This window comes from Cimex lectularius, unplaced genomic scaffold (assembly GCF_000648675.2).
Source record: "Cimex lectularius strain Harlan isolate CLEC.00 unplaced genomic scaffold, Clec_2.1 scaffold21, whole genome shotgun sequence".
Classification (NCBI taxonomy): domain Eukaryota; kingdom Metazoa; phylum Arthropoda; class Insecta; order Hemiptera; family Cimicidae; genus Cimex; species Cimex lectularius.
The window spans coordinates 2,967,354-2,994,111 of NW_019392671.1; the positions used below are offsets into that span (position 1 = coordinate 2,967,354).

Below are 26,758 nucleotides of genomic sequence, written 5' to 3' on the forward strand. Positions count from 1 at the left end.
AGCTTTCAGCTCACGTGCCCCATGTTCAAAAAGCTTCTGCGTTTCGTAGTCACCCCAGCACTTGGAGGTTTGAAGAGCTTTCAAATCCAGGAAAAATTTTAATTTCTAAAGGTCACAGGTACACCTCAAAACACACAACACAGCAAAAAAGAAACACACCCTATTCAACCTGAAAATAAGGCAAAAGCTTAAATACCCTATGGCCCAAAACACTTTCTCACCTATGTCATCTATGTAATTTGTCAATATTAAAGAAAAAAAAGCTGTGTGAAAAAATCATGTGTAGATGAATTGACCTTAGTGAAAACTTTGTTTTAGTTAGTCTTTAGATTTAGTTTCTTTAGAGTTAGTTTAGGTTTGTTAGTACTCATATTCGACAGCGAGATGAAATGGACGACCATTGTGGACCACAGCCCGTACGAGAAGACGACAGAAGAGCTCAAGAAGATGCGTCAACAGCGGCTTGCCCAGTTGGAGAAAGACGCGAAGAAGGTTGAGGATCGATGGGCCAAGAGGGTGATCATTGCCTGATTGTGGTTTTGCAGTTTCAGTTCATGGAGGCTCCTCTGCGGCTGCACGGCATGATGCAACACTGCCAAGAGCTGGCTGACATGTACGACCTAGAGAAGTGCGAACGGATATCAGGAGAAGACAATTCAATCGGTACGCCGTTTCCTTTAACCACTGGGATATTTGTTATGACTATTGGGCCTTTATGACAGACACACTGACAACGCAGCCGACCGGAGCCGAGCCGTCAAAATCTGAAGTGGAGGAGGAAGAGGTTATCGAAGATACGATCTCGTCCGAGGAGAGCTACTACCAGAGTGATTACTGGCGAGGCAAAGAAGACAAGAAACGCGACCTTTTCGAGGTCCTCCCTTAAAAGAACAAAAACCTGTACAGTTTTAACAAAATGAAACTTCCAGATGAACATTTCGGTGGACGAGGATGCAGATCATGACAATTTCTGGGTCATGGACTCGATAAGCGACCTCCCTTTCGAGAAGGAGATGCACCATGAGGACAATCTGTCTGAGATCGAAGACTCCCAGGACGATCTAGAGGTGCACGTCAGCGGCCTAGCCGAGGTGGAAGGGGACGACAGGTGAGTCGTTTCGACCCCGTATACTTTTTCGCCTTTTTTCTAAACTTTTGTACCCTTGAAAAGAAGGTGGAACCACAAGGTGTTCAACAAATTCAGGAACAAGACGGACGATGACGTGAGGCAGCAGTGGGAGAAGGACAAGAAGAGGACGAAGCCTTTGAACGTCATCGACACTGACGAAGCGCTCGTTTATGAGGTAAGTTTTGTCATGGTTGTTTTAGTGATTGGGAGGTTTGGTGGCCCTGATAAGGGCTGGTGGTTGTGAAGTGTAGAGCTAGAGCCGATGGATGTGAATGTACGTGCCGTTGGTAGAGGTCGCGGTCAGACATCGTGAATCCGGTAGACTTAGCAGCGTAAGAAGGGATTCAGCAGCAGGTGGCCGGCAGCCAAGTCGGCTGTTGGGAGGGCCAGAGCGAGGCTGATGCTGTGAGTGCCCTTGCTGTTAAGCTGGTTGTCCAGGTAGATACAGCTCGTCGGAGAGACGAATCTTCCGTGTTGAGACCTCTAACCGTGTGAAGTCAGCGGTTTAGTCCCCCTGCTTATGTACAGCATCGCTCCACTCTGATTGGCTGCACCTGCCTGACATGTTGGTGACACCTAGTGGGTACCGTGGCATCTGCAGGTGGTTGCCACAGTTTCTTTGGTTTTTGTTCGTTTCTTGGTGATGCCTGGTTCTTTCTTTTCTAACCCAACCCATTTTACGCTTTAGCTAAAATATATTGGATGTTCCCTGAACTATAAATCTGTCCTCAAAAAGTAAAATTTTCAAGTTTTTCAGAAAATCCTTGCGGAATTTGTCCAATTCGCGGCTTTGCCATGCCCTCTCTTCTAAAACGAAACTATTTCATACTTTATCCAAGGAATTTGGACCTTTCCTGGATCATAGAAGTTTTTCAGAATCCTTGTAGCCTAAATTGGCTTTAGTTTTGTCTTTGTTTCTATGTTTATCTTCCTATATTTTTGTTCAAAGCCTAACCATTTTCTACTTAACATAAACCATGTTTGACGTTTTCTGCAACATAACTCGTCCACAAAAGATAAGGCTTTGTAGGAAATTCTTGTGGAACACAATAGTTATGGCCTCCTGATTTGTGTAGTTTTTGGCCGATTCTTAGTCTCGTCCTGCATTTATTTCAAATCGAATATTTCATACTTTATCCAAGTTATTTTCAATGTTTCCTAGAGTCCTTTGTTTGTCCATAAAATGTAACATTTTCCAGGAAATCATCGGAGTACACGATTTGTTTTCATGATGTCTTGGTTTCTTTGATTTTGGTCGTTTCCATCGCCATTTTCTTAGAAACTTTTTCGCTTTCAATCAGATTATCAGCTGATATTGTAACACTCATCACCTCTCTCAACTGCTGTCCGACAGATCGCCGAGGAGCTGTGCGAGTGGGCCAACAGCCAAGGGCTTCAGAGCCCAGTTCTGACAGTCGAGACGATCTCGGACCTCTTCCGCTTCAAGTTCACCGACAACGTCGTCGTCGAGTCTATGATGATCAACGTCCGACAGCTGCAGAGCGTACCGAGCAAGATCGTCAAACACGCGCCTTCTGTGAGTAATTTGTTTCTTAAAAATCTATGCACATAATAAACTTAATTTTAAAGGAGTCGACCCGCGCCGAGCTGTACAGGCAGATAATGTGGGACAAGATCGAGCACGATAGGCCTGATCAGAAGAACGCCTTCTTCAGTAAAGTGTTGAAGAAGAAGCGAATCAAGCCGGACCCGATAAGGGAGTGGATCGAGACGGACGCAATTCCACAGGAGTTGCTCACCACAGAGACATTCTTCAAGAACTTACTCGACTCTGAGTAAGACAAGTTTTACCCTGAGATAAACCTTTTTACCTGTTTTTTGTCCTTTGTACAGCATACTGGAGAAGTTTGTCGTCTGGCTCGTCGAGAATCCAGAGTCTTATCAGCCCAAGTACCTCAGAGACATTGGCTACATAGACAACGTCAAAACGAAATACGGAGGTGACCATTCACCCAAAACAAAAACGCGCCTCTTTTATTTTTCTCTGATTTATTTATTGTTTAAAAAAATTCGTGTGTCTGGTAATTCCAGGTGTGAACAAAATAATGCTGGAGAAGATGAACAGGAAAAACAGGGAACGCTTCCAGGCGTCGAAGTTCATCAACCGAGAGGATACTTTCCTCAGCACGATCAAGAGGATGAGCGAGATCAGGCGGCTCATACCACCTGGCTACAAAGGCTCGTCCGCTTCATTCTGACCGGTCAACTACAAATACAACGATCAAAAAATACACTCTTTTATTTCTCTCCTCTCCTTATTACCAAGGTTAGCACAAGGGACGGTTTTAAGACGGAGACAAGGACGTTCGACAGCTATTTCCTCACAAACTCTATTCAGGGTTTATGAAGTCTAACGGGAGGCTAGAAAAGCAAAATAATTAAAATAACTCATCAAACTGCGTTTATCAGTATGTACTTACATCCCAAGGTCGTCCTCCGAGGACAGGTACTCTCTGAAAAGGAAAAAACCAACTTTCACTCAATAATTTATAAAGTATAGGTTAGATGTAATCTTTGGGGAGGTTAAATTAAATGAATTTCTTGTTTTTACCGAGTATTAACGTTTAGTAGAGGTTAAATTAACTTTGGGGAGGTAACATTACACAAATTTCTTGTTTTTACTGAGTATTAACGTTTAGTAGAGGTTAAATTAATTTTGGGGAGCTTACATTACATCAATTTCTTGTTTTTATTGAGTATTAATGTTTAGTAGAATTTAAATTAATTTTGAGAAAGTTACATTACACCAATTTCTTGTTTTTACTGAATATTAACAAACGTTTAGTAGAGCTTAAGTTAATTTTGATGAAGTTACATTACACCAATTTCATGTTTTTAATGAATATAAACGTTTAGTAGAGGTTAAATTAACTTTGGGGAAGTTAAATTACACAAATTTCTTGTTTTTACTGAATATTAACGTTTAGTAGAGATTAAATTAATTTTGGGAAGGTTACATTACATCAATTTTCAGTTTTTACTAAGTATTAACGTTTAGTAGAGGTTAAATTAACTTTGGGAAAGTTACATTACACAAATTTCTTGTTTTTACTGAGTATTAACGTTTAGTAGAGGTTAAATTAATTTTGGGGAGGTTACGTTACACCAATTTCTTGTTTTTACTGAGTATTAACGTTAGTAGAGCTTAAATTAATTTTGAGGAAGATACGTTCCAAAAGGTTTCTAATTCTAAAGATAATTCATATTTTATTAGGTTATGTTTTTTATGTCTACATTTGAGGTCATTTTCAACTTTTACGTCAGGGCAGTCAAGGGTGTTTGTTATTTCGACCGGTTGAAGTCATTAGGTGTCATGTCTACATATGAGGTCATTTTCACCTTCTACGTCAGTGCTGTCGAGGGTTTTGGTTGTTTCGACTGGGTAAGGTCATTAGGTGTCATGTTTACATTTGAGGTCATTTCCACCTTCTACGTCAGTGCTGTCGAGAGTTTTGGTTGTTTCGACTGGGTAAGGTCATTAGGTGTCATGTCTACATTTGAGGTCATTCCCAACGTTTGCGTCAGTGCAAGCAAGGGTTTTGGTTATTTCGACTGGGTAAGGTCATTAGGTGTCATGTTTTCATTTGAGGTCATTTCCAACTTTTAACGCCAGAGCTGTCAAAGTTTTAGTTGTTTCAATCAGTATTGGTTATTGCTGGGCACAGTGGGGGGGTCTTTGATGGCATTTCTTTGTTTTTAGTTCGAACAAGGGTCTTTGGTTTTCATGGCATTTGAGGTCAATTTCCAATTCTTGTGTCTAAACCTTTGAGATCATTATTTGTTCTGTTAAATTCAGTGAGTGATAAATGAGGTCTGTCCAAACGTCCAAACAGTTGAGGTGATTTTCTGTCACAATCATGAATCATTCCCATGTCTAATATAAACTGTGTTTCAACTACAGTTTTGTCAGTAGAGGTCCTGTGGGTCCGTCGTGTCTCGTCCCATCACGCGGCCCCCTATTTAAAAAAAAAAAAAATTACTCCTCGAGATTGACGAATTCCTCGCTCCTTATGTTGTCGATGTACTCAACCGGGTATGGACAGGCGTACACGGTCATGTAGAAAGTGATGACCAGCTTCTCGACGGTGAAAGGTAGCGAGACGGTGAGGACGTTGACGCACTCGATGAGCAGATTGAAAGAGTCCATCAGAATCTGTTCAGAAGCGGAAATATATTGAGTTTGTTTTTTATGTGGGTCCACCGGGTCTCTTACATGTCTTCGAAGTCGTTGGCGTTGACGTCGTCTATAAACTGAACCGGTGACGGTGTGACGTAAGTGACTATGTAGAGTATAGCTCGGAACTTCCTGTTGGTGAACGGTAGGCCGAAGTTAATAAGGTGGATGATCTCGATTATGAACTCCATCACAGGTCAGGATCATCCTCGAAGCCCGCAAGTCGACGCATTTGTGTTGGATTAGTTTTTTGAACAAATAGAGCCAGAATAGTGTGTAAAAGTGTAGAGGAATTGTGAAAGATTTTTTTATTATTTATAAAGGAAAAACAGACAATACGGGAAAAGTCACATGACCCGACGCGCCAAAACGCAAATTAATTTTTTTAAACAATAAACTAACAGAAATAATAAAGAAATAAGCAATAAAGCACAAAAAAACGTTAAAATAGGAGGAAAAAATATATATACAAAAAAAAGTATAATTCAAACTAACCGCCAAGACTTTCTAGATCGGGCGAACCCCAAATATACAACCTGTGGTCGAAGAATAATCAAAATCTCAAAAGAAAGAAAACAGAATATAAACAAAACGTCAATTATATCAAGATAAATTATAAAACTACGAGAATAAACGTTCGTAACGATAAAAATAAGTAAAAAATTTTAATAGTTCCGGCGACATGAGAGACCCCCCACTTACTTCGTCAGTTCGACTCGGGCCGTTGTCCTGTACGGATCTTCTCTGTTCGGTCAACACGTGTCATCGCGTTTTCATCAATACATTATCACCACATTTACAATTATAGTACGTACAATCGTTTAATTTACGTGATATGAAGTTTTGTCGAATAATCCACCTGGATTCGCGTTTCGCCCCGACCGCGTGGGGTTGAGAGGTTAGGACCACGTGGCGTCCCTCCGAACCGGAGTAGGAGGTTGACTTTATTATCTTTCTTATTTATTATTAATAGCTCTATTCTGAGGAATATTGAGCGATTTCTACGATAACTACGCATTAACCCCTAGTCTCCCTAACGTTGAAAATTGACCACGTGGGACTTTGTGCCCTAGGTCTTTTCGACATGGGATTGACGGTTCTGATTATTTTTTAGACGTGCTAGGACAAAATTAATACATCAAAGGCTCTATTCTGAGGAATATTGAGCGATTTCTAAGATAAACTACGCATTAACTGTTTTCCCTTTACGTTGAAAATTGACCACGTGGGACTTTGTGCCCTAGGTCTTTTCGACATGGGATTGACGGTTCTGATTATTTTTTATACGTGCTAGACAAAATTAATACAACAAAGGCTCTATTCTTAGGAATATTGAGCGATTTCTAACATAAACTACGCATTGACTGTTTCGCCTTTACGTCGAAAATTGATCACGTGGGACTTTGTGCCCTAGGTCTTTTCGACATGGGATTGACGGTTCTGATTATTTTTTAGACGTGCTAGATAAAATTAATACAACAAATGCTCTATTCTTAGGAATATTGAGAGATTTCTACTATAAACTATGCATTAACAAATTGTCTCCCTTTACGTCGAAAATTGACCACGTGGGACTTTGTGCCCTGGGTCTTTTCGACTTGGGATCGACGCTTCTCGTTATTTTTAAGACTTGCTGTACAAGTCTAGTACAATATATTCCCTATCCTGAGGAGTATTGAGCGATTTATTTGATCAACGATGCATTAACGTCTTAAGTCTCCTTTTATTGAGACGAAAATTGGCCACGTGGTACTTCGTTGTGGAGGCCTTTTCGACTTGGGATCGACGATTCTAATATTTAAAAACAGAAATTAATAAATCGATGCTCTATTCTGAGGAATATTGAGCGAGTTCTCAAATAAACTACGTATAAAGAAATTTTCTCCCATGGGTCGAAAATTTACCACGTGGTATTTTGTTGTGCAGGCCTTTTTGACTTGAGATCGATGATTCGGATAAGTGGGGTTAAGTTTGGACGAATGAAAATGTATAGAAATTTTACGTCTCTATGACGTAGTCAGTCAGCCAACCCCCACTTTATTCTTCGTCAGTTCGATTCGGGCTGTCGGCCGGTACGGTTCACTCCTTCGCTCAGTCATCACGTATCATCGCGTGTCCGTCAATCCATTATCACGACATTTACAGTTATAGTAGGTACAAACGTTACATTTACGTGGTATGAAGTTTTGTCGAATAATCCACCTGGATTCGCGTTTCGCCCCGACCGCGTGGGGTTGAGAGGTTAGGATCACGTGGCGTCCCTCCGAACCGGAGTAGGAGGTTGACTTTATTATCTTTCTTGTTTATTATTGATAGCTCTATTCTGAGGAATATTGAGCGATTTCTACGATATACGCATTAACCCCTAACGTCTCCCTAACGTTGAAAATTGACCACGTGGGACTTTGTGCCCTAGGTCTTTTCGACATGGGATTGACGGTTCTGATTATTTTTTAGACAAAATTAATACAACAAAGGCTCTATTCTTAGGAATATTGAGCGATTTCTAAGATAAACTACGCATTAACTGTTCTAACACCTGTATTCGCGTTTCGCCCCGACCGCGTGGGTTGAGAGGTTAGGACCACGTGGCGTCCCTCCGAACCGGGTAGGAGGTTGACTTAATCTTTCTTTATTGTTTCTATTGGCTGTTTTCTGACTAGTCTTTATTGTTTATTATTGACAGCTCTATTCTGAGGAATATTGAGCGATTTATATCAACTACGTATTAACCGCTAGTCCTCCCGTTGAAAATTGACACGTGGGACTCTGTGCCCTAGGTCTTTTCGACTTGGGATCGACGACTGGTTATTTTTTTAGCATGCTGGATAAAATTAATACAATTAATGCTCTATTCTAAGGAATATTGAGCGATTTCTAAGATCAACTACGTATTAACCGCTAGTCCTCCCGTTGAAAATTGACACGTGGGACTTCGTGCCCAAGGTCTTTTCGATTTGGGATCGACGACTGGTTATTTGTTTGGCATGCTGGATAAAATTAACACAATAAATGCTCTATTCTTAGGAATATTGAGCGGTTTCTACTATAAACTACGCATTAACAAATTTTCTCCCTTTACGTCGAAAATTGACCACGTGGGACTTCGTGCCCAAGGTCTTTTCGATTTGGGATCGACGACTGGTTATTTGTTTGGCATGCTGGATAAAATTAACACAATAAATGCTCTATTCTTAGGAATATTGAGCGGTTTCTACTATAAACTACGCATTAACAAATTTTCTCCCTTTACGTCGAAAATTGACCACGTGGGGACTTTGTGCTCAAGGTCTTTTCGACTTGGGATCCACGCTTGATTATTTTTAAGACATACTACATAAAATTAATACAATAAGTGCTCTATTCTGAGTAATATTGAGCGATTATCAGATCAACGACGTATTAACCTCGAAATCTCCTTTAAAAGGAAAATTTACCACGTGACACTTAGTTGTGCAGGCCTTTTCAACTTGGGATCTATGATTCTGATAATTAAAAAAATTACTGTACATAATTAATACAATAAATGCTCTGTTTTGTGGAATATCGAGAGATTTCTACGATAAAACTGCGCATTAACCTCTTGTCTTCCTTTACGTTGAAAATTGGCCACGTGGGGCTTGATAACCACGGTCTTTTCGAAAAGGATCGCCGCTTTTGAACGTTTTTAAAGAAATACTAGTCTAAATTAATATAAACTCATGATTATGAGCAATACGGAGAGCGATTTCTACGATAAACTAAGCATTAACCTATTTTCTCCCTTTACGTCGAAAATTGACCACGTGGTATTTATAACCTGTCTTTTCGACTTGGGATCGAGACTTCCGTTTATTTTACGACATACTACACAAATTTAATACAATAAGAGCTCTATTCTGAGGAATATTGAGCGATTTCTGAGATCGATGTATTAACTTGTATGTCGTCTTTTTCAAGACGAAAATTGACCACGTGGCACTTCGTTATGCACGCCTGATTATTTAAAAAAATACTATTCAAAATAGATACAATAAATGCGAGCTTTCTGGGGAGCCAATTCTAAACTCAAATATACTAGTGGTCAAAAAAAAGGCAAAATTTCGAAAGAAAGAAAATTATGTAAACGAACAACTATAAAAAATGATAAAACTATATTAAAGGTATTGAAAAATGAAAATTTGTTGTATAAATTGTACGTCTCCATGACGTAGTGTGCCAACCCCCACTTTTTTCTTCATCTGTTAAGACTCGAGCCGGTACGGTTCTCCTCCGCTCGGTCGTCACGTATCTGTTGATTAATCCAACAATTATAACACGTACAATTGTTAATGTTAACGCGGTTCGGCATTTTCTCGAATAATCCACCTCTTCACTCTCGACTCTCCGATCGCGTGGGTTGAGAGGTTAGGCCACGTGGCGTCCCTCCAAACCGAGTAGGAGGTTGACTATTGTTTCTTTATTCTGTTTTTTATTGTTTCCGTTGTCCGTTTTCTGACTCACCTTTATTATTATTGACAGCTCTATTCTGAGGAATATTGAGCGATTTCTATGATGGACGACGTATTAACCCCTATTCTCCCTTTTGTTGAAAATTGACCTTGTGGGACATTGTGACCTAGGTCTTTTCTGAGAAACATGGGATGGACACTTTTCACCAATTTTTAAAAACAAATGGTTCTATTCTGAGGAATATTGAGCTATTTGTGAAATATAAAGAGACTACATAAAATTAATACAGCAAGTGCTCTATTCTGAGTAATATTGAGNATTAACCTCTAAGTCTCCTTTAAGTCAGAAATTGACCACGTGGCTCATTGTGCCCTTGGTCTTTTCGACTTGGGATCCACGCTTCTGATTATTTTTAAGACATACTACATAAAATTAGTACAATAAGTGCTCTATTCTGAGGAATATTGAGCGATGATCAGATCAACGTATTAACCTCTAAGTCGGAAATTGACCACTTGGGAGTTTTTGCCATGGGTCTTTTCGTCTTGGGATCGCAGCTTTTGACTATATTTAAGAAAATCTACCAAAATAAATTCAGTAAATACTCTTCTGAGCAATATTGAGCTATTTGTGAAACAACTTACTGTGAGTAGGAACTATGTTTTTTAAAAAAGGATTGAGTCTTTTCTTCTTGGGTTCGCAGCTTTTGACCGTACTTAAGAAATACTATTCAAAATAAATTCAGTAAATGCTCTATTCTAAGGAATATTGAGCTATATTGTGAAATAAATTCGGTTTCAACCACTTTTCTCCTTTCACGTTCAAAATGGGCGCGAAAATCTTGGCCATGGGTCTTCGACTTAATGCGAATGACCACTTACGGAAAACAAACATTGAAATAATTAATCCATTTTTTCCACTAATTTTCATCTTTGTCGAAAAACAACTTTTCATCTAGTTCTTTTCGACGCAAGATCTATGCTTAGGATCATTTTTGATTAATATGGGCCAGGATATTTAAAAAATACCAAAAAAACATTTAAAAACAAAAATTTTTGTTCACGGTTAAAATAATGTTCAAATTATTGATCAATCCTATTTTTAAGTAATTCGTCTAAGCTTCATTTTTTTTAACTATACGCCCACCGATTGTAAGCAATTTGTCTGAGATAGCTTATTAATTATTGCATTCCATCATCGTTATTCGACACTTAGTTTGTCTTATTTTCGACTCGATACATTTAAAATTGACCAGGTCTATTACAAACTGGCTTTTTAAGCCTGATCAATTTTTAAAATGTGTTTTTTCTGTCCGGTCCATTGAGAAATTGATCTTAATGGGCATAATTCGATAATTTGGCGTTGCCTTAAGACAATTTGAAGTTATGTATGTCGTTTAAAACACCCTGTGTTTGTGGGGTTTTGAAGAGTAAAAAAAAGTAATCCTTGTCTTTTTAATTTTACTGGAAAAGTGGGTCGGAGGGTTTTAAAGGCAGGTAGTCGAAGCGGGTAAATCCGTTAAGCATCCCCTCTACAACTTTTAAAGACCAGTTTAAAAGGAACGGCCTTGGTTGGATTTCTTTTAACGAATTCGAGGAGGGGCCGCCGAGGACACTTTAAACCCTTTTCTCATGTACTTTCCCCTAATTTTGGTCGGATTTTTTGTTAAAGGATTCTTTTTATTAGTTTTTTGTTTTTGTTTTCGTGTTTGTTGATTTTTTTCGCGCTTATTTTCTTCGAATTTTTATTTCCCTCCCACTCGGCCCGTTGTGATTAAGTTGGCAGCCGTGCCCCTTTTCCCGCGGCCACCAGTTGTTTTAGCGGCACCGCACCGTCGGCATGTCCGAGAACGTGTACCAGCCTCCGACCAGCCCCAGGTCGTCGGAGTCGCGACGCGGGCGGCCGAAAGCTGCTGCGATCAGCAACCTGATCATCGAAGGAGCGACATCCCAGTCGGGGATCAGGTGCGAAGTGTGCTCGAGGGTCTTTCCCAGGGACAAGTCGCTCCAAGCCCACCGGCGCGTACACACAGGTAAACACTACGTTTATACATTGCTAAACCGACCAAAAAAACAATTTTCGTCCAAAACTGCAGAACTAAAACGAACAAAAACGTCAAAATCCACTTAGAAAAGCCTTAATCCGACACCGAACCCCCGCGATCTGAATAACCCAAAACAGTCCCGTTTTGCCACGAAAACCGCCTGAAAATCGTTCCTCCAATGACCAAAAATCCAAAACGACCCAAATTACATTAAATAGACAGGAAAAAGTAGAAAAAACCCCGGATTATTTACATTAAGAAACCGTGTTTTTCACGGGGACCAGCCGACCAATCAGAACAGCCCCTGAGCCGGGCGGGAAAATTAAAAACCACTGGTCATTTAAATATTTAAAAAGCTACGAAAATAACAAATTGTGGACAATACAATTTGGGACGGTTGCGTTTCCTCTCAATTTCGCCGATAAGGTTGGCCATTTTCGAAAGTCGATATTTTTCTTTTTTAATGTAAAACATTTCAAGACAATAAATTTACCACTTTCTATATTATCTTCGATGATTTTTTTTTGTGGATATAATATTGGACAATTTTTAAGTGCCATATTGATAAAAAAATTTAAGACTAAATTGTGAACAGTTCCTCTCTCTGATCCGTTTGGTTCAGTTTTCTTGTTATTATTGGTCAATTTTAAACAGTATATATTTTCCATTTGTGGATTTTTTCAACGAAAAAAGGACAATTGCTCGTATTATCTCAAATTTTTGTAGATAATACTGCCTTATTTTCAATTAAAGTTTGTTGAAGACAATGTCGCACATTCCATCTTCGATGATTTTTCTGTATTAACATTAGACAGCTTTTAAGTGTCATCAATAAAAAAAAGTTCCAAGATGGTGAATTTCACACTTTACATCATTGATTTCTGTGAATATTGGACAGTTCTTAAGTGCCATCATATTGATAAAAAATTTAAGACTGTAAATTGTGAACAATTCCTCTCTCTGATCCATTTGGTTCAGCTTTCTGGTTATTATTGGTCAGTTTTAAACTATATATTTTCCATTTATGAATTTTTTCAACGAAAAAAGGACAATTTACTCGAATTATCTCAAATTTTTGTAGATAATACTGCCTTATTTTTTTCAATTAAGAAAGTTGGTTGAAGACAATGTCGCATATTCCATCTTCGATGATTTTTCTGTATTAACATACAGCTTTTAACTGTCATCAATAAAAAAAAGTTCCAAGACAGTGAACATTGATGATTTCTGTGTATAATATTGGACAGTTATTAAGTGTCATTGATAATAAAAAATGTTTCAAGATGTAAATTGTGAAGTTCCCCTCCCCTATTCGTTTGGCCCATATATGTTTTAAATTTGTCACCATTTTCAATCAAATGGATGCTTTCGACCCACAAAAAATATTGGGCGATTGCACTAATTTTCTCAATTTTTTGTGGATAATACTGCCTTATTTTCAGTTAAGATAGTTTGTGGAAGACAGTAAGTGTCACGTTTATCATTGATGATTTTTGTGTGTAACATATTGGACAAATCTTGTGTCTAACATATTGGACAAATCTTGTGTCATATTCAAGATGTAAATTGTGAACGGTTTCTCTCTCTGATCCGTTTGGCCCATCTTTCTTGACATTATTGGTCTGTTTTAAATTGTCTTTATTTTCATCAAATCGATTTTTTCGATCAAAATATATTGGACAGTTGCACGAATTTTCCCAAGTTTTTCTGTAGGATTCTGCCTTATTCTCAGTTTCTCAAGACAAAATTTACCATTTTCTATTTTCGATGCTTTTTTTCTATATAACTTTGGGCTATTTTAAGTATCATATTGATAAAAAAGTTTCAAGACTATAGTGAAGAGTTCCTTTTCCCTGATCCGTTTGACCCATCTTTCTGCATAAGATGGTTCAAGTTATAAATTGCCTTTATTTTCAATCAAATGGATTTTTTCGACAAAAAATTGGACAATTGCTCGAATTTTCTCAATTTTTTGTGGATAATACTGCCTTATTTTCAGTTAAGAAAGTTTCAATACAATAAATTTACCACTTTCTATTATCTTCGATGATTTTTTTTGTGGATAATATTGGATAATTTTTAAGTGCCATATTGATAAAAAATTTAAGACTGTAAATTGTGAACAGTTCCTCTCTCTGATCCATTTGGTTCAGCTTTCTGGTTATTATTGGTCAGTTTTAAACAGTCTGTTTTCCATTTATGGATTTTTTCAACGAAAAAAGGACAATTTGCTCGAATTTTTTCAAATTTTTGTAGATAATACTGCCTTATTTTCAATTAAGAAAGTTTGTTGAAGACAATGTCGCACTTTCCATCTTCGATGATTTCTGTATTAACATACAGCTTTTAAATGTCATCAATAAAAAAAAGTTCCAAGACAGTGAATTTCACACTTTACATCATTGATGATTTCTGTGTATAATATTGGACAGTTCTTAAGTGTCATTGATAAAAAAAATGTTTCAAGATGTAAATTGTGAGGTTCCTCTCCCCGATTCGTTTGGCCCATATATGTTTTAAATTTGTCATTATTTTCAATCAGATGGATGCTTTCGACCCACAAAAATTATTGGGCGATTGCACGAATTTTCTCAATTTTTCGTGGATAATACTGCCTTATTTTTTCAGTTAAGATAGTTTGTTGAAGACAGTAAATGTCACATTTATCATCTTTGATGATTTTTGAGTGTAATATTGGACAAATCTTATGTGTCATATTCAAGATGAAAATTGTGAACGGTTGCTCTCTCTGATCCGTTTGGCCCGTCTTTCTTGATATTATTGGTCAGTTTTAAATTATCTTTATTTTCCATCAAATCGATTTTTTCGATCAAAAAATATTGGACAGTTGCACGAATTTTCCCTAGTTTTTCTGTAGGATACTGCCTTATTCTCAATTTCTCAAGACAAATTTACCATTTTCTATTTTCGATGCTTTTTTCTAGATATCCTCGGGCTATTTTTAAGTGTCATATTGATAACTGATGACTGTATACTGAAGAGTTCCTTTCCCTGATCCGTTTGACCCATCTTTCTGCATATGATGGTTTTTCCATGAAATTGATTTTTTCGAGAAAAAAAATCACGCATTTTTTTTTCTGGATAATACTTGCTTATTTTCAGTTATGATAGTTTGAAGACAGTAATTTTCATACTTTCCATTTATGATTTTTGTGGATAATTTGGGGGCTTAAGAGTCGTCAATAAAAAAAGTTTCAGACAGTAAATTTCACCCTTTATATCTTTGATGCTTTTTTCTGGATAATATTAGACAATTATATATGTAATATTTGAAGGAAAAGGACTATAAAAAGGAATCATCAAAACCAATATTTGTTGTAAAGGATGGTATTTCTTCAAAACAGCAAATTGACAATTTCTTGTTCCTGTCATTTTGGTCGTTTTGTGGATGAACAATATTCAGGCCAATACCATTTTAAAGATGTTATATTGGTTAAAGACTGTTTGAAGGAGTTAAACTATAGTTAATTCAAAAATTTGTGGATAGTATTGGCCAAATGTTAATTGTCAAAATGCCAGAAGTATGATGTTCCAAGATATGAATTCTCATATATGATATTGGTCCCGTTTTGTGGATGATAATTGGCTTTTTTAACTTGTGTTATTTTTCATCAAAAGAAAATTTTAAGTTTGGGCAGTTAATCATTGAAGCTAGCAAAAGATTCTTCTCCCAGGTGTGTTAGGTCCATTTTTGTGGATGACATTTGGTTTTTATTTCAAATTGCCACTATTCTTATCGAAATATATTTCAAGAAAGTAAAAATTCTCTTCGCTTAATTTGGCCAATTTTGTGTCATTTGTTGAAACCTATCTGAATAATTTCAGTCCACAAAATTGTACTGGTGTACTGTCCAGTAGGGGGAAATAGTACCCCGATCTACCGCCAGAGGGCGCTAGTGTGACCATTTCTTAACATCTGCTAATATCTTTATTAAATAAAAAAAATGATTATTTTAAAAAATAAATTTTTGGATGGTCCAGCCGGAAAATTATTGTCCACAAAACGTGCGAATTGTCTCGTCTTCTATCAACATAACTTTCCAGATAAGCTTGAAGGGGTAGCACAGATGTTGCGACGATTTTCTGTGTTTTTTTTGACAAGTGTCTTTGGACAAAATGTAAAAAACCATGGTTTATTGGTCCACGAAAAATTACAAATATCAGCTTGAGTGCTGTGTGGCAGGCCTTGACTTGACATTGCCCCAGCAGGGCGGTTGCAATTGGACAAAATTTAACTTAGTTGTCGTAAATTAATTTATGACATTTCGTGACATAAATTAATTTATGGATACATACATAGGTGTCTGATAATTATCGTTCTTTGCTTTCACTGCTGTAGCATTGATTAGCATTTTCCACGTCTCTAGAATTGCTGTCAAGCAATTCACCTTTTCCAGTGGTATCTGGTGGAGCGGTGTTCTTTTTCATTTCATGCGCCCTACTCCATTCTTATCGAATCTCTTGGCCTGAAGAATATCTGATCAACATCCGTATTATCTTATGTGAAGCCCAGTTTATTTTAATAAAGGGCCTGTTTTTACTTAGTACGAAGTGGCCGCCACGATCGTCCAAAGGCTAAGGTCGACAGCCTCCTTCCAATCCACCGATTTGTGGAGGGGTTTTTTAAATCTATAATGGATAAAAGAATACGGATATTTCGCCAATTTGATTTTTCAAATATGTTCTGCCGTTTGTATCTTTTGAAACTCCGCATAATTGAATTTTGAGCTTTCTTAAAATGTGAAATTTCTATTAATAACGTGTTAAATCAATTAAATAAGTTTCAAAAGTTGTTAAATCGTTCAGAATCATTAGTGGAGGTACATCATCTCATATATCGAATTGATAATTATTTATATTTGTCATTTGTAATTTGTGGTTTCTTTTACTTTTTTTGTGTTTATCAGAAAAGCGATTTTTAAAAAAAAACCTTCGTTCTATGTCAGATATTGATTTTAATATCCTATACTGTCAAAAATCTATTATGAACCACATCAGTTAACATTTACCGCACGTATCGATTTAAAAAGGTTATGTAGATCGACAACCTTGATATACAGTTTTGTAAAAAGTATCGATTAATAAGTGCTACATATCGATTAAAATAACATGCCAAATAGATTTTTTATACATACATCGATTATTCCAATTCTCGTATAACTTTTTAGAATAATTGATATCCAGTAACGACAGAAATCGATTATAAAACGTATAACGAATTCGTTTATTAACATTGAATATCGATTAACAAGTAATGTTAAAACATCGATCATCATTTAAAAAAAAATATTGAAAACTGATCGAAAATACAATAGTTCAAGCTCCATTGAGTTCTTCAAGTCGCTTAATTTGATAATGCAAAGTAATCCTGACGTCCAAAAGATGACTTGATTTATTTTAACGTATTGCAAAACCAAATCGAGTTTTGCATGTATTTGTTTCGTTCTGACTGAGTCATTCTTGTACAAATTTACCTGTGGTTCTGTACAAAGTGCGGCTCCCCGCCCGTATTTGTACAGAAATTGCATTATATACCAAGTATATCGATACATCGATTATTACTGTTTTAAATAGATTTTTTGTATATTTTATAACAAACCAATTCTCAACATAAGTTTATCGATTAACGATTAGATCGATTTTTAAGAGTATCTATTAACAACTTTATCAATTTCAAAAAAGTATCGGATAACACCTGGCGAGTTGTTAATTTTCTGTTTATTTTGTATTAACCATTTTTTATTTTTCAATTTTTTTAATACTTAACACCGTTTATAATAGTGAAATAATATTATACATTTTAAAAGGATATCGCCTATTTCCATTACGTCCACTGTTGGCAACACTTATTAATTGTAACGTGTCAGTTAAATCATAGAATGAATAACTCCAAAATGGATAATACACCGCCTATCAATTAATATATCCACTGTTGGGTTGTACACTATTTAAGTTTCGATTATCTGTTTTTACGTAACATGACGATTAACAAATCGAAATTTAAAAGGTTTCTATTGACAACCAATATCGATTTTCAAAAACTAATCAAATCGGTGGCTAAACGACCTTACCTTATAGGTTATACGCTTTAAAAATGAAATTGTTATCGAAGCGATATATCGGTTTAAGACTGCCAAGTGGTGAAATTTCATCAATTCTTGTTTAGATTATTTCTTCCATTGCATATCGATTGTTAAAATAATCGTAAGAAAGTCATATCGATTTTCCATTTGAATACTGTATCACTTATTCCATTACGATCAATATTGGGAACGCGATTAAAATCGCTAAGGTATCGATTTTTTTGAAAAGTAGCGAATAAATAATTTTCTACATTCGATTCCTTAAAATATACAGTTTAATTGTCATCGATTTTTAAAAGTATATCGATGATCCACTCAGTAATTGATTTCCAAATACGTATATCGATGAATATCAATTTTCATGGCAAAATTTGCAAAACTTGTATCAAATCCGATATCGATTTCCGAATTTTTTATCGACTTGCCACTAATCGATATTGAACGAAAGTCGACCTTTTTTAATCAACTTAAACATCGATTTTGATTGTTATTAATCGATTTATCTTATCGTTGTGGCGGACTCGATTATCCATATCTATTTTTTTAATCCTGTGGATATAGGTTTGCTGTCCTATAACAATTATGTAGATGCTCCCATTTTAAAATTTTAGTACGTTTCATTACGTCCAATATTGATTACACCATAAACTGAGGTATCGATTTAAAAAAATATATCGATTAATAATTTTCTAAAAAACCTAAAATACAGCATCGATTTCTATAAAATTGTTTATTTCGTTTTGTAATAAAAATTGTAAAAAAAGTAAGATCATCAAATAGAAACTAACCTATTTCCATTGGCTTTATTGTTCTTGTAGCTATACGATTGTAATTACGATTAATATCCGTAAGATATCGATTAAATAACTACAATTGATTTCTAAAAGCATATCGATAACAATGGTTGGATAACGATTTCGATTCTTATACATCGTATCGATTTGTCTTGGAACTATCGATATTCCTGTTTGTTTTTTATACGTCATATTTCAATGTAAAAAAATTGATCCTTAAATTGTTTCGTCTTATCGATACTTAATGTAAAATAAGTTTCGTTGATTAAAAGATTTAATAAAATATTGAATATATCTATCGGTACTTATCCGAATCCGTATCGATTCCCGTCTGCGGATGTTGATTGTTCATCAGGGAAATCCCATTGTCTGTAGGCATCGGTTAAACGCCAAGTATCGATCCTATTTATATCGATTCTCCAATTTCAACGATATCGATTATCATACTAAATTCCATGACGCATAGTTTATACGTCCATTCTAATTATTATTATAGAGAATCGAGCCACGCACAGAAATTATATTCTAAATTTTTATAATAAAACATCTGTCCAGAAATCATATAACCATTATCATTTCTGGGAGGATAAAAAGTTAACTATTTCACTTAATCGACCATGTTTAGACGTACTTCTTATTTTTCGATCTTTTTATCGTCTTATTCGAAATCGATTACACGGTTTCCATTTAAGAAAAATATCGATTTTTGGAATCGATTACTGTTGGCAAAATATCGATTTTACTTTTGAAAAATGTACATCTACACATCGACTGTCCCAAATTCATTGACAAGTAGAATTATGAATGTCAAAAATTTTATTTTTGTACTTTTATTTCTATTTTTTTTTAAAATAGAATTATTGACAAGTGGACTGGAAGAATTGTCAATATTAATCGATTGCGTTTCATAGAATGAATTTTTCAATTCCTACATGTACGTATAATCGATTATCTTTTTGTGTCTAAACGTACATCAAATGATGCTTTTTTGATGAAAAATATCGCTATTTTTCGCTTAAAAAACTCAACGTAACATAACCTGATTGTCTTCTTTTGACAGTATGGATTATGTCTGAATTTACCTAAAATATATATCGATTTCTACGCTCAATATATTGTTCTGCTGTATAGATTAATGTTATTAATTGGATTATATTCGTAGATTATATCTCAATCTTATTGGTTGTCTATGATTTCGCTTAAACCTGAGTCTTTCATAAATAACCATTATTGTAGCGCTGCAGGCCAAACAGTTGTCGCTAGTCGTTGAAGATAATAGCTGTGGTGCCTTCACTCGCCGGTTCTTCACAGCACGGTCATCCCGTTGGGCCGCCATCTTAACATATTTCGTTAACATGACATTACATCCTCCCTAACCTTAACGTTACAACCTCCTAACCTCATAGGAGAGTTACCGAGTTACGGACACAAGTCTCGCGAGAGACCTGACAAGTTTACCATATATGACTTCAGATCAGCTAGCGTTACATATTGATTGTTCTTTTTAAATTTGTATACGCCTCGTCCGTAGAGTTCATAATATCATTCATCTGTTTGGACATGGATTTTTCAATAGGGTTTTAAGATATCGCTTAGTATCGATATATCGATTTTCGTTAGGATCGATGTTTGCTACCATCGATAATGCTTCATACTACACTAAGCGTATATCAGTTATATCGATATAATAGCGCAATTGGATTTTGCACTTTGACCCGCTGGTTTGTTATTCCAGTGGTAGATTATCGAAACTCGATTAATTTTACAATCTATGCCAAGCTATTTTTTCTTCGAACTGTAGATACCGATTATTTCATATCAGCATTTTCGGTCACAATTTGTCATAGTCTGAGGACCACCCGACTGTACTCGGATTGTTATGGATGGTCACGGTTCTTGATGCTGAATCCCGGGTAGTGTTGTTCGCATAAGTGAAGTCCGAAAAACAGACTTGTCAGATCGTGACTGTTATAGACAGGATGCCAGTAATGAAATATGAGCACTATAATGCCTGTAATGCAACTACAGCCAGTAGTGGAGCGAATTGTTAGTGAATTCCCTCACCAACTTTAAAGTTTGTTTCTGTTACATACACACGTTATGATATCATATACATTTTAAATATATATATACACACATAACGGATACATTTTAAAATGTTACATTTGGAATTTTCAGGAGAAAGGCCTTACAGCTGTGATTTTCCCGGCTGCATGAGAAAGTTTAAGCAGAGCGGTCAACTCAAGACGCACCAGAGGCTTCACACCGGCGAGAGGCCGTTTCTATGCTCTGCCGACGGGTGAGACTTTTCCCCCCCACTATGCACGGTGGTTCGATCCTTAATTTGTTCAATTTTCGAAGGTGCACGAGCAGGTTCACACACGCCAACAGGCACTGCGCCGCACACCCTCAGGCACCGCTCGTTAGGTCCGAGGAACAGGCGCCCGTCCTGGACATGGAACAGGCAGGGCGCAGCCGGGAAGTACTTCAGTGGTTCAACAAGTACAGGGCTGAAAGGGAGACGAGGTCCGCGGAGAAGAAGGACACATTGCAGACACCGATGAGCAAGCCGAGAATTGACGTCCTCACACCGAGGACCGAGGACAGAGAGCTTGCCGACATGACAAATTTTACCTCAGCCTCCGGGGAGACAATCGGTAAACATTCACCTAAAAATTCATACCAAATTCGCCTAATATATTGAATATATAAGGGCCCATCAACACATGACGTCCTAGTATCCTCGTTTCTAGTTGATTCTCGAAGTCAATAAGGAACGATGAACTTTTTTCCAATTTGCCAAATGTGCCTGCCCAGTTGTGGAAAGAAGGATTTTATATTGTTGAATGATTTCTCAACCCCAAATAAACAAATCCATATGCTTCAGTTCATCAAAAAGCCCAACAACCCTTACATACGCCAAGTCGATTTTCATTGGGGCCGTAATGGCAGCTATATCGATTAATAGATTTTTTCTATATATAACACTCACATATCGATTCATAAAAGTTACACAGGATAATTGTTTATCCGTTGTCGGATTTTAATCGATCATCACAAGTCGATTTTCAGTTGCCATGATGGAGGCTATATCGATGAACCCTTTAAAATATATTTTTTAATCGATGCCACCTCGGTCGATCCATGAAAGTATGCACTTACAGATTCGTGCCTTATATATAATATACAATTTGAATAAAACCCATACCGCATAACCTACACGCCAAGTCGATTTTCATTGGGGCCGTAATGGCAGCACTTTCGATTAGCCTAAAAAAGACTTTCAGATACCACTCGGTCAACATATCGATTCATAAAATTTAGCACTTATAAATTACAATCTGGCCACTTTTTATATATCTTATGCAATATCGAATAAACTCCATACAACATAACCCTACATACGCCAAGTCGATTTTCATTGGGGTCGTAATGGCAGCACTATCCGTTAGCCATTTTAAAAAAGATTTTCAGTTCGATACCTCACCCAGGCAACATCGATTCGTGAAAGTTTGCAATCTTACGTATCGATTATGACCGCTTTAGAACGTTGGCATATTTAAACTATACGCTAATTTTACCTTATCTGATTGAAGAACTTTATAATTTTAAGGATCGACAATATACGTTTCAATATTTTTTCTACTTCTTCATTTGACAATAGTTAACCACCTTATTCTGCTATGTTACCACCATAAATAAGACAACGCCCCTGGTCGATGGACGTTACATCGATTATCAACATTTATTTTCGATTATACTTTGAAAACGTAATTCAAATTTCTTGCGGTTGCAGCCTCAACTCGATAAGTAAGTACATGAATGTATATGTACGTACATATCGACATACAGTAGTTATTAAATATCGATGTAGATTTTCTGATACAATATCAATGAACCTTCGTTTTATATCGATTGTTAGTTACATATCGAATCACACTTTTCGATTATATATTGACAACAATCGATAGATTAATACTTAAATTATAAGTATCGATAATAATCGATTGATATTTTTAGTGTATGTTTTTAAATATCGATATAGTATCAATCAACCTTCTCCAAATTATATCGATTGTATGTTGCATATCGAATACCGCACTTCGATTTATATCGATCACGTAAGCGACTTATTTTTTTTCTACTGATCCTTTTTGCTGTATACCTCGATATATATTGTATGAAGCTATCCGTCATCAATAGTAATCCATTTTTACTCTTAAAAGTCGATGTATCTTGCGAGAAAGAATACCGACCATTCTTAACGTTTGTAGGTTACACATCGCAATTCAATCGATTAATAATCGATTCTAATACTTGTCACATCTTCAGCATAGAAATATCGACATATGCTGTATACATCGACGTATTGGAGTAATACGAACTTGAACATACTTCGCCAACGTGTATTGTATATTACGTATCGAATATTAAGTTGTTGATAACATCGATTCTTGCTTCTAGTTACTTTTTTTGCCTGTATATGTCGACGTCCGTTGTATGAAACTGTAAATTATCCTTTACTTATTTGTATATCAATTTTGATCAACACTAGGATACTTATGCTTGTCGATGTCGTTCAACTATCGATTATAAACTTCATCTCTTAAAGTGCCATTTGTAATATCAATTACGGAGTGGGAAATATTGATTTCAACTTGTTTTCTCTTTTAGAGTGGACCTCGCCGCGAAAGTCACCACTGAAGACTCCGCGACCCTGCAACGCGGACAGGTCGCGCCCAGTCAAGAATCTCTTCTTCACCCAGCCCAGCTCGACGCCACCTTCGCCCGCCGTCGTCTCGCCTCGGAAACGCGAGCTTCCGAAAAAGCGCTGGCTCCGGATCGCGTGTCGCGAAGCGATGGCCGGCGGACCCACGGCCAACACGGCCAATCTGGTGAGGCCGACCGTCCTACGCCACGCGTCGTCCTTCCTCTCGCCTCCGAGGCATGAAAGCCAGCCTGCGACCTGGTCCCTCCTCACGCCACCATATTCAGACGAGAAAAGGTCATACGAAACAGAGGATGAGGAGCTCGCCGTTCCACTTCCGCCCGTCCAACACCACCTAGACATATACAGGCAAACATGACAATAAAAAAGAATCTTACAATATTTTTAAATTTATAACACAAAAAGTGTACAAATACTCAAAAAGACTTTCGTTATCTTTGTAATTCGCTACTAGTCAATCCTTTTGGCGTCCTCCCATCGTCTTCATTGCGTGAAAAAGCCCTGGTCAGCATCTTTTCGTAGAAAGGTTAATTTTTCCCCTCTATGGATCGTTGAAAGAACACGAGCACTGCTCCTGTACTTTCAATTGTCCGTATAGTTCAATTTGATTATCGCCTGTTCGATTAACTCCTGATAATTCAATACCCAATGGATTTATACTCGTAGACAACTTCTTGGCGCTCATAATAGTCGAATAACTTTTCTTATTCTGAATTTTCTAGGTGAAATGCATTTACATTAACTTTTGATAATTCATCACCTGTGTCTCCTGGATTTACTTCTACAGACACTCATATTTAAACGTCTTTGTTGCTCTTCTTGATAATTCAAGCTCCTGGGGCTCCTATTTAATACATTCACTCCTGATACTTCACTCCTACGGACACTCCTGATTTACAACTTATTGTCGCTCAGGATTGTTCGGATTCTTTTTCCATTTACTGCCTTATTTTACAAACTCCTGGAACTCCTGATGTTTCCGGTTCCGATGGTTTCGCTTGCAATCTGGATCCAGTTGAATTTATTCTTAGACACTTTTATTTAGGTTTTAACGTACTGGTGCTCATAATAGCTAAAAAGCTTTTCTTTTTTCTCAATTTTCAAGTTCAAATACGTCTGCACTTGAATTTTTCAGCTTACTAGCTACCAGTAGGTGCTCATAATAGCTAAAAAGATTTACTTTTCCTTAATTTTCGAGTTCAAATTCGTCTGCACTTGAATTTTTCAACTTACTGGTGCTCATAATAGGTAAAAAGATTTACTTTTTCCTTATTTTTCAAGTTCAAATATATTTGAGCATTTAGACATTTACTCCTGATAATTAAATCCCCCGTGGGTCCTGGCTTGCAGACTATTACAGACTTTGTAAATTCACTACTCTACAACTCACTCCCGATATTTCAACCTCCTGTGGCTAGAGTTGCATTTACTCTTGATAATTCAAGCTGCTGGGGCTCCTGTTGATTACATTCACTCCTGATATTTTACTCCTGCGGACACTCCTGATTTACAACTTATTGTCGCTCAGGATTGTCCAAATTCTTTTTCCATGTATTGTCTTTATTTTTCGATGGTTTCACTTGCAATCTGGATTCAGTTGAATTTATTCTTAGGCACTTATAATAATATTTGAACGTGCTGGTGCTCATAGTAGCTAAAAAGATTTTCTTTTTCTGAATTTTCAAGTTTATATTTACTCATGATAATTCAATCCCCTTTGGCTCCCGGATTCGCTCCTACAGATACTCCTGATATTTCAACTGATAGTTGCTCATGATAGCCTAAATTTCTTTTCCGTTTATTCTTCATTTTACAAGCTCCTGGACTCCTGATGTTTCCGGTTAAGATGGTATATGGCGCTCATAATAGCCAAATAGCTTTTCTTATTCTTGATTTTCAAGCTAATTCATTGACATACTCCTGCCAATCCAATCCCATATGGCTTCAGCTGAATTCACAACTACAGCCACTTCTGATATTTCATCTTATTGCTCATGATTGCCTAAATTCATTTTCCATTTATTTTCATTTTACTAGCTTCTGTGACTGATAAAAATCTAATTGTTTCGTTTACATTCACTCCTGATAAAATCTACTGTGGCTCGTGGATTCCCTCCTACACACACTGCTGGTATTTCAATTTATTGTGGGTGATAAGCCCAAATTTCTTTTTCCGTTTACTCTTGATTTTACAAGCTCCTGAGACTCCCGATTTTTCAAGCTCCATAGTTTTAGTCTCATTTACTCGTGATAATTCAATCCCTGTGGTTACAGTTTTACCCACCTACAGACACTCCTCATATTTCAATTTATTGCTGCTCATGATGGAAAATTTCTTTTCGACGTCTACTTTTCAACAATCCTTATTATTTCAAGATCCTACGGTTTCGTTTTCTCTTGATATTTGAAGAAGTTGCACCTGATTATTGTCTTGACTTTTCGACTCCCCTATTGATTTTAATACGCTACGGTTTCGTTTTCTCTTGATATTTGAAGCAGTTGCCAAGATAGCTTCCACTTGTTACTCTTGTCGCCCTTGATAATTTAAGCTGCTTGATTGCATAACTCTTTTAAGTCCTGTGGGTCCATTTCAAGCTTCTATGGCGAGGGTAAGTTTACAGATAAGAGCTTAAATGGTGAAAAACGTAAACGATTTTGATAATATAAGCTCTTATCTGTTAATTCAGTTTTGAAACTTAGTTGCCCCCCTGCGCTCAAATTCATTTTCTTCTGCGATGTCAACTTTTCTGATTACTGTTAGCCCGAGCTCCTCTCCGTTTTATTCTTGATATTTAAGCTCCAATCGTCCCCGATTGCATAACTTTTTTATGTGGGTTCTGACATTTCAAGCTTATATGGCTCCTGGGTAGGGCCCTTTCACAGATATGAGCTTAAATTGCCTAAAATGTAATTTTTTTTGATGATTTAAGCTTTTATCTCTTCAGTTCTGGGCCTTTGTTGCACCTCTGGGCTCAAATTCCTTTTCTCCTGAGAGTTCAAACTCCAGTGGCTCCTGTTAGCCAAAGCTCTTTTTCATTTTACTCCTGATATATCAAGCTCCTATCGCCCCAGTTTCATTTACTTCTGGTTTTAAGCTAGTTAGTTATTCTAGTTTTACTCCTACGCAACTCTGGTTCAATTTCTCCCTTAGTTCTTAAACCTGGGACTAAAACTTTACCCTGATCTCCTGATGTTTGAAAAAAACCTTCGTGTACTTCCAGAGTTGTTTCTCGAGTTACTTTTACACGCTTCTCCACCCAAATCTGGTTATTATTTCTGAGTTGAGTATACCATTAGACTGGGTCCCACATGGAAAAATTAATTTTTAACAC

General features: G+C 36.8%; 2 protein-coding genes and 1 long non-coding RNA gene across 4 annotated transcripts; 2 read left to right on the plus strand and 1 right to left on the minus strand.

Annotated features, from left to right (window-relative positions):
- The first annotated feature begins 271 nt into the window (after nucleotides 1–271).
- LOC106670843 lies at nucleotides 272–3,395 on the plus strand. Of its 2 annotated transcripts, none has more exons than XM_014401488.2 (9): nucleotides 272–492; nucleotides 546–663; nucleotides 723–874; nucleotides 930–1,108; nucleotides 1,172–1,304; nucleotides 2,484–2,666; nucleotides 2,720–2,925; nucleotides 2,984–3,090; nucleotides 3,182–3,395. In XM_014401488.2, exons 1-9 carry the CDS (start codon nucleotides 385–387, stop codon nucleotides 3,346–3,348), a joined length of 1,353 nt encoding a protein of 450 aa, XP_014256974.1. In that variant the 5' UTR covers nucleotides 272–384; the 3' UTR covers nucleotides 3,349–3,395. The 2 variants fall into 2 exon arrangements, with proteins under 2 accessions (XP_014256974.1, XP_024081084.1); XM_024225316.1 differs by having other exon boundaries at nucleotides 1,175–1,304.
- LOC106670847 lies at nucleotides 3,123–5,686 on the minus strand. The gene is made up of 5 exons (XR_001341136.2): nucleotides 5,364–5,686; nucleotides 5,131–5,303; nucleotides 3,571–3,603; nucleotides 3,413–3,511; nucleotides 3,123–3,356 (listed from the first exon to the last, which is right to left on the minus strand). It is a non-coding gene; the product is annotated as an uncharacterized LOC106670847 (long non-coding RNA).
- Nucleotides 5,687–10,871: 5,185 nt separating this feature from the next.
- LOC106670787 (zinc finger protein 367-like) lies at nucleotides 10,872–25,983 on the plus strand. The gene is made up of 4 exons (XM_014401378.2): nucleotides 10,872–11,787; nucleotides 20,876–20,996; nucleotides 21,059–21,354; nucleotides 23,372–25,983. Exons 1-4 carry the CDS (start codon nucleotides 11,595–11,597, stop codon nucleotides 23,782–23,784), a joined length of 1,023 nt encoding a protein of 340 aa, XP_014256864.1. The 5' UTR covers nucleotides 10,872–11,594; the 3' UTR covers nucleotides 23,785–25,983.
- The last annotated feature ends 775 nt before the right edge of the window (nucleotides 25,984–26,758 follow it).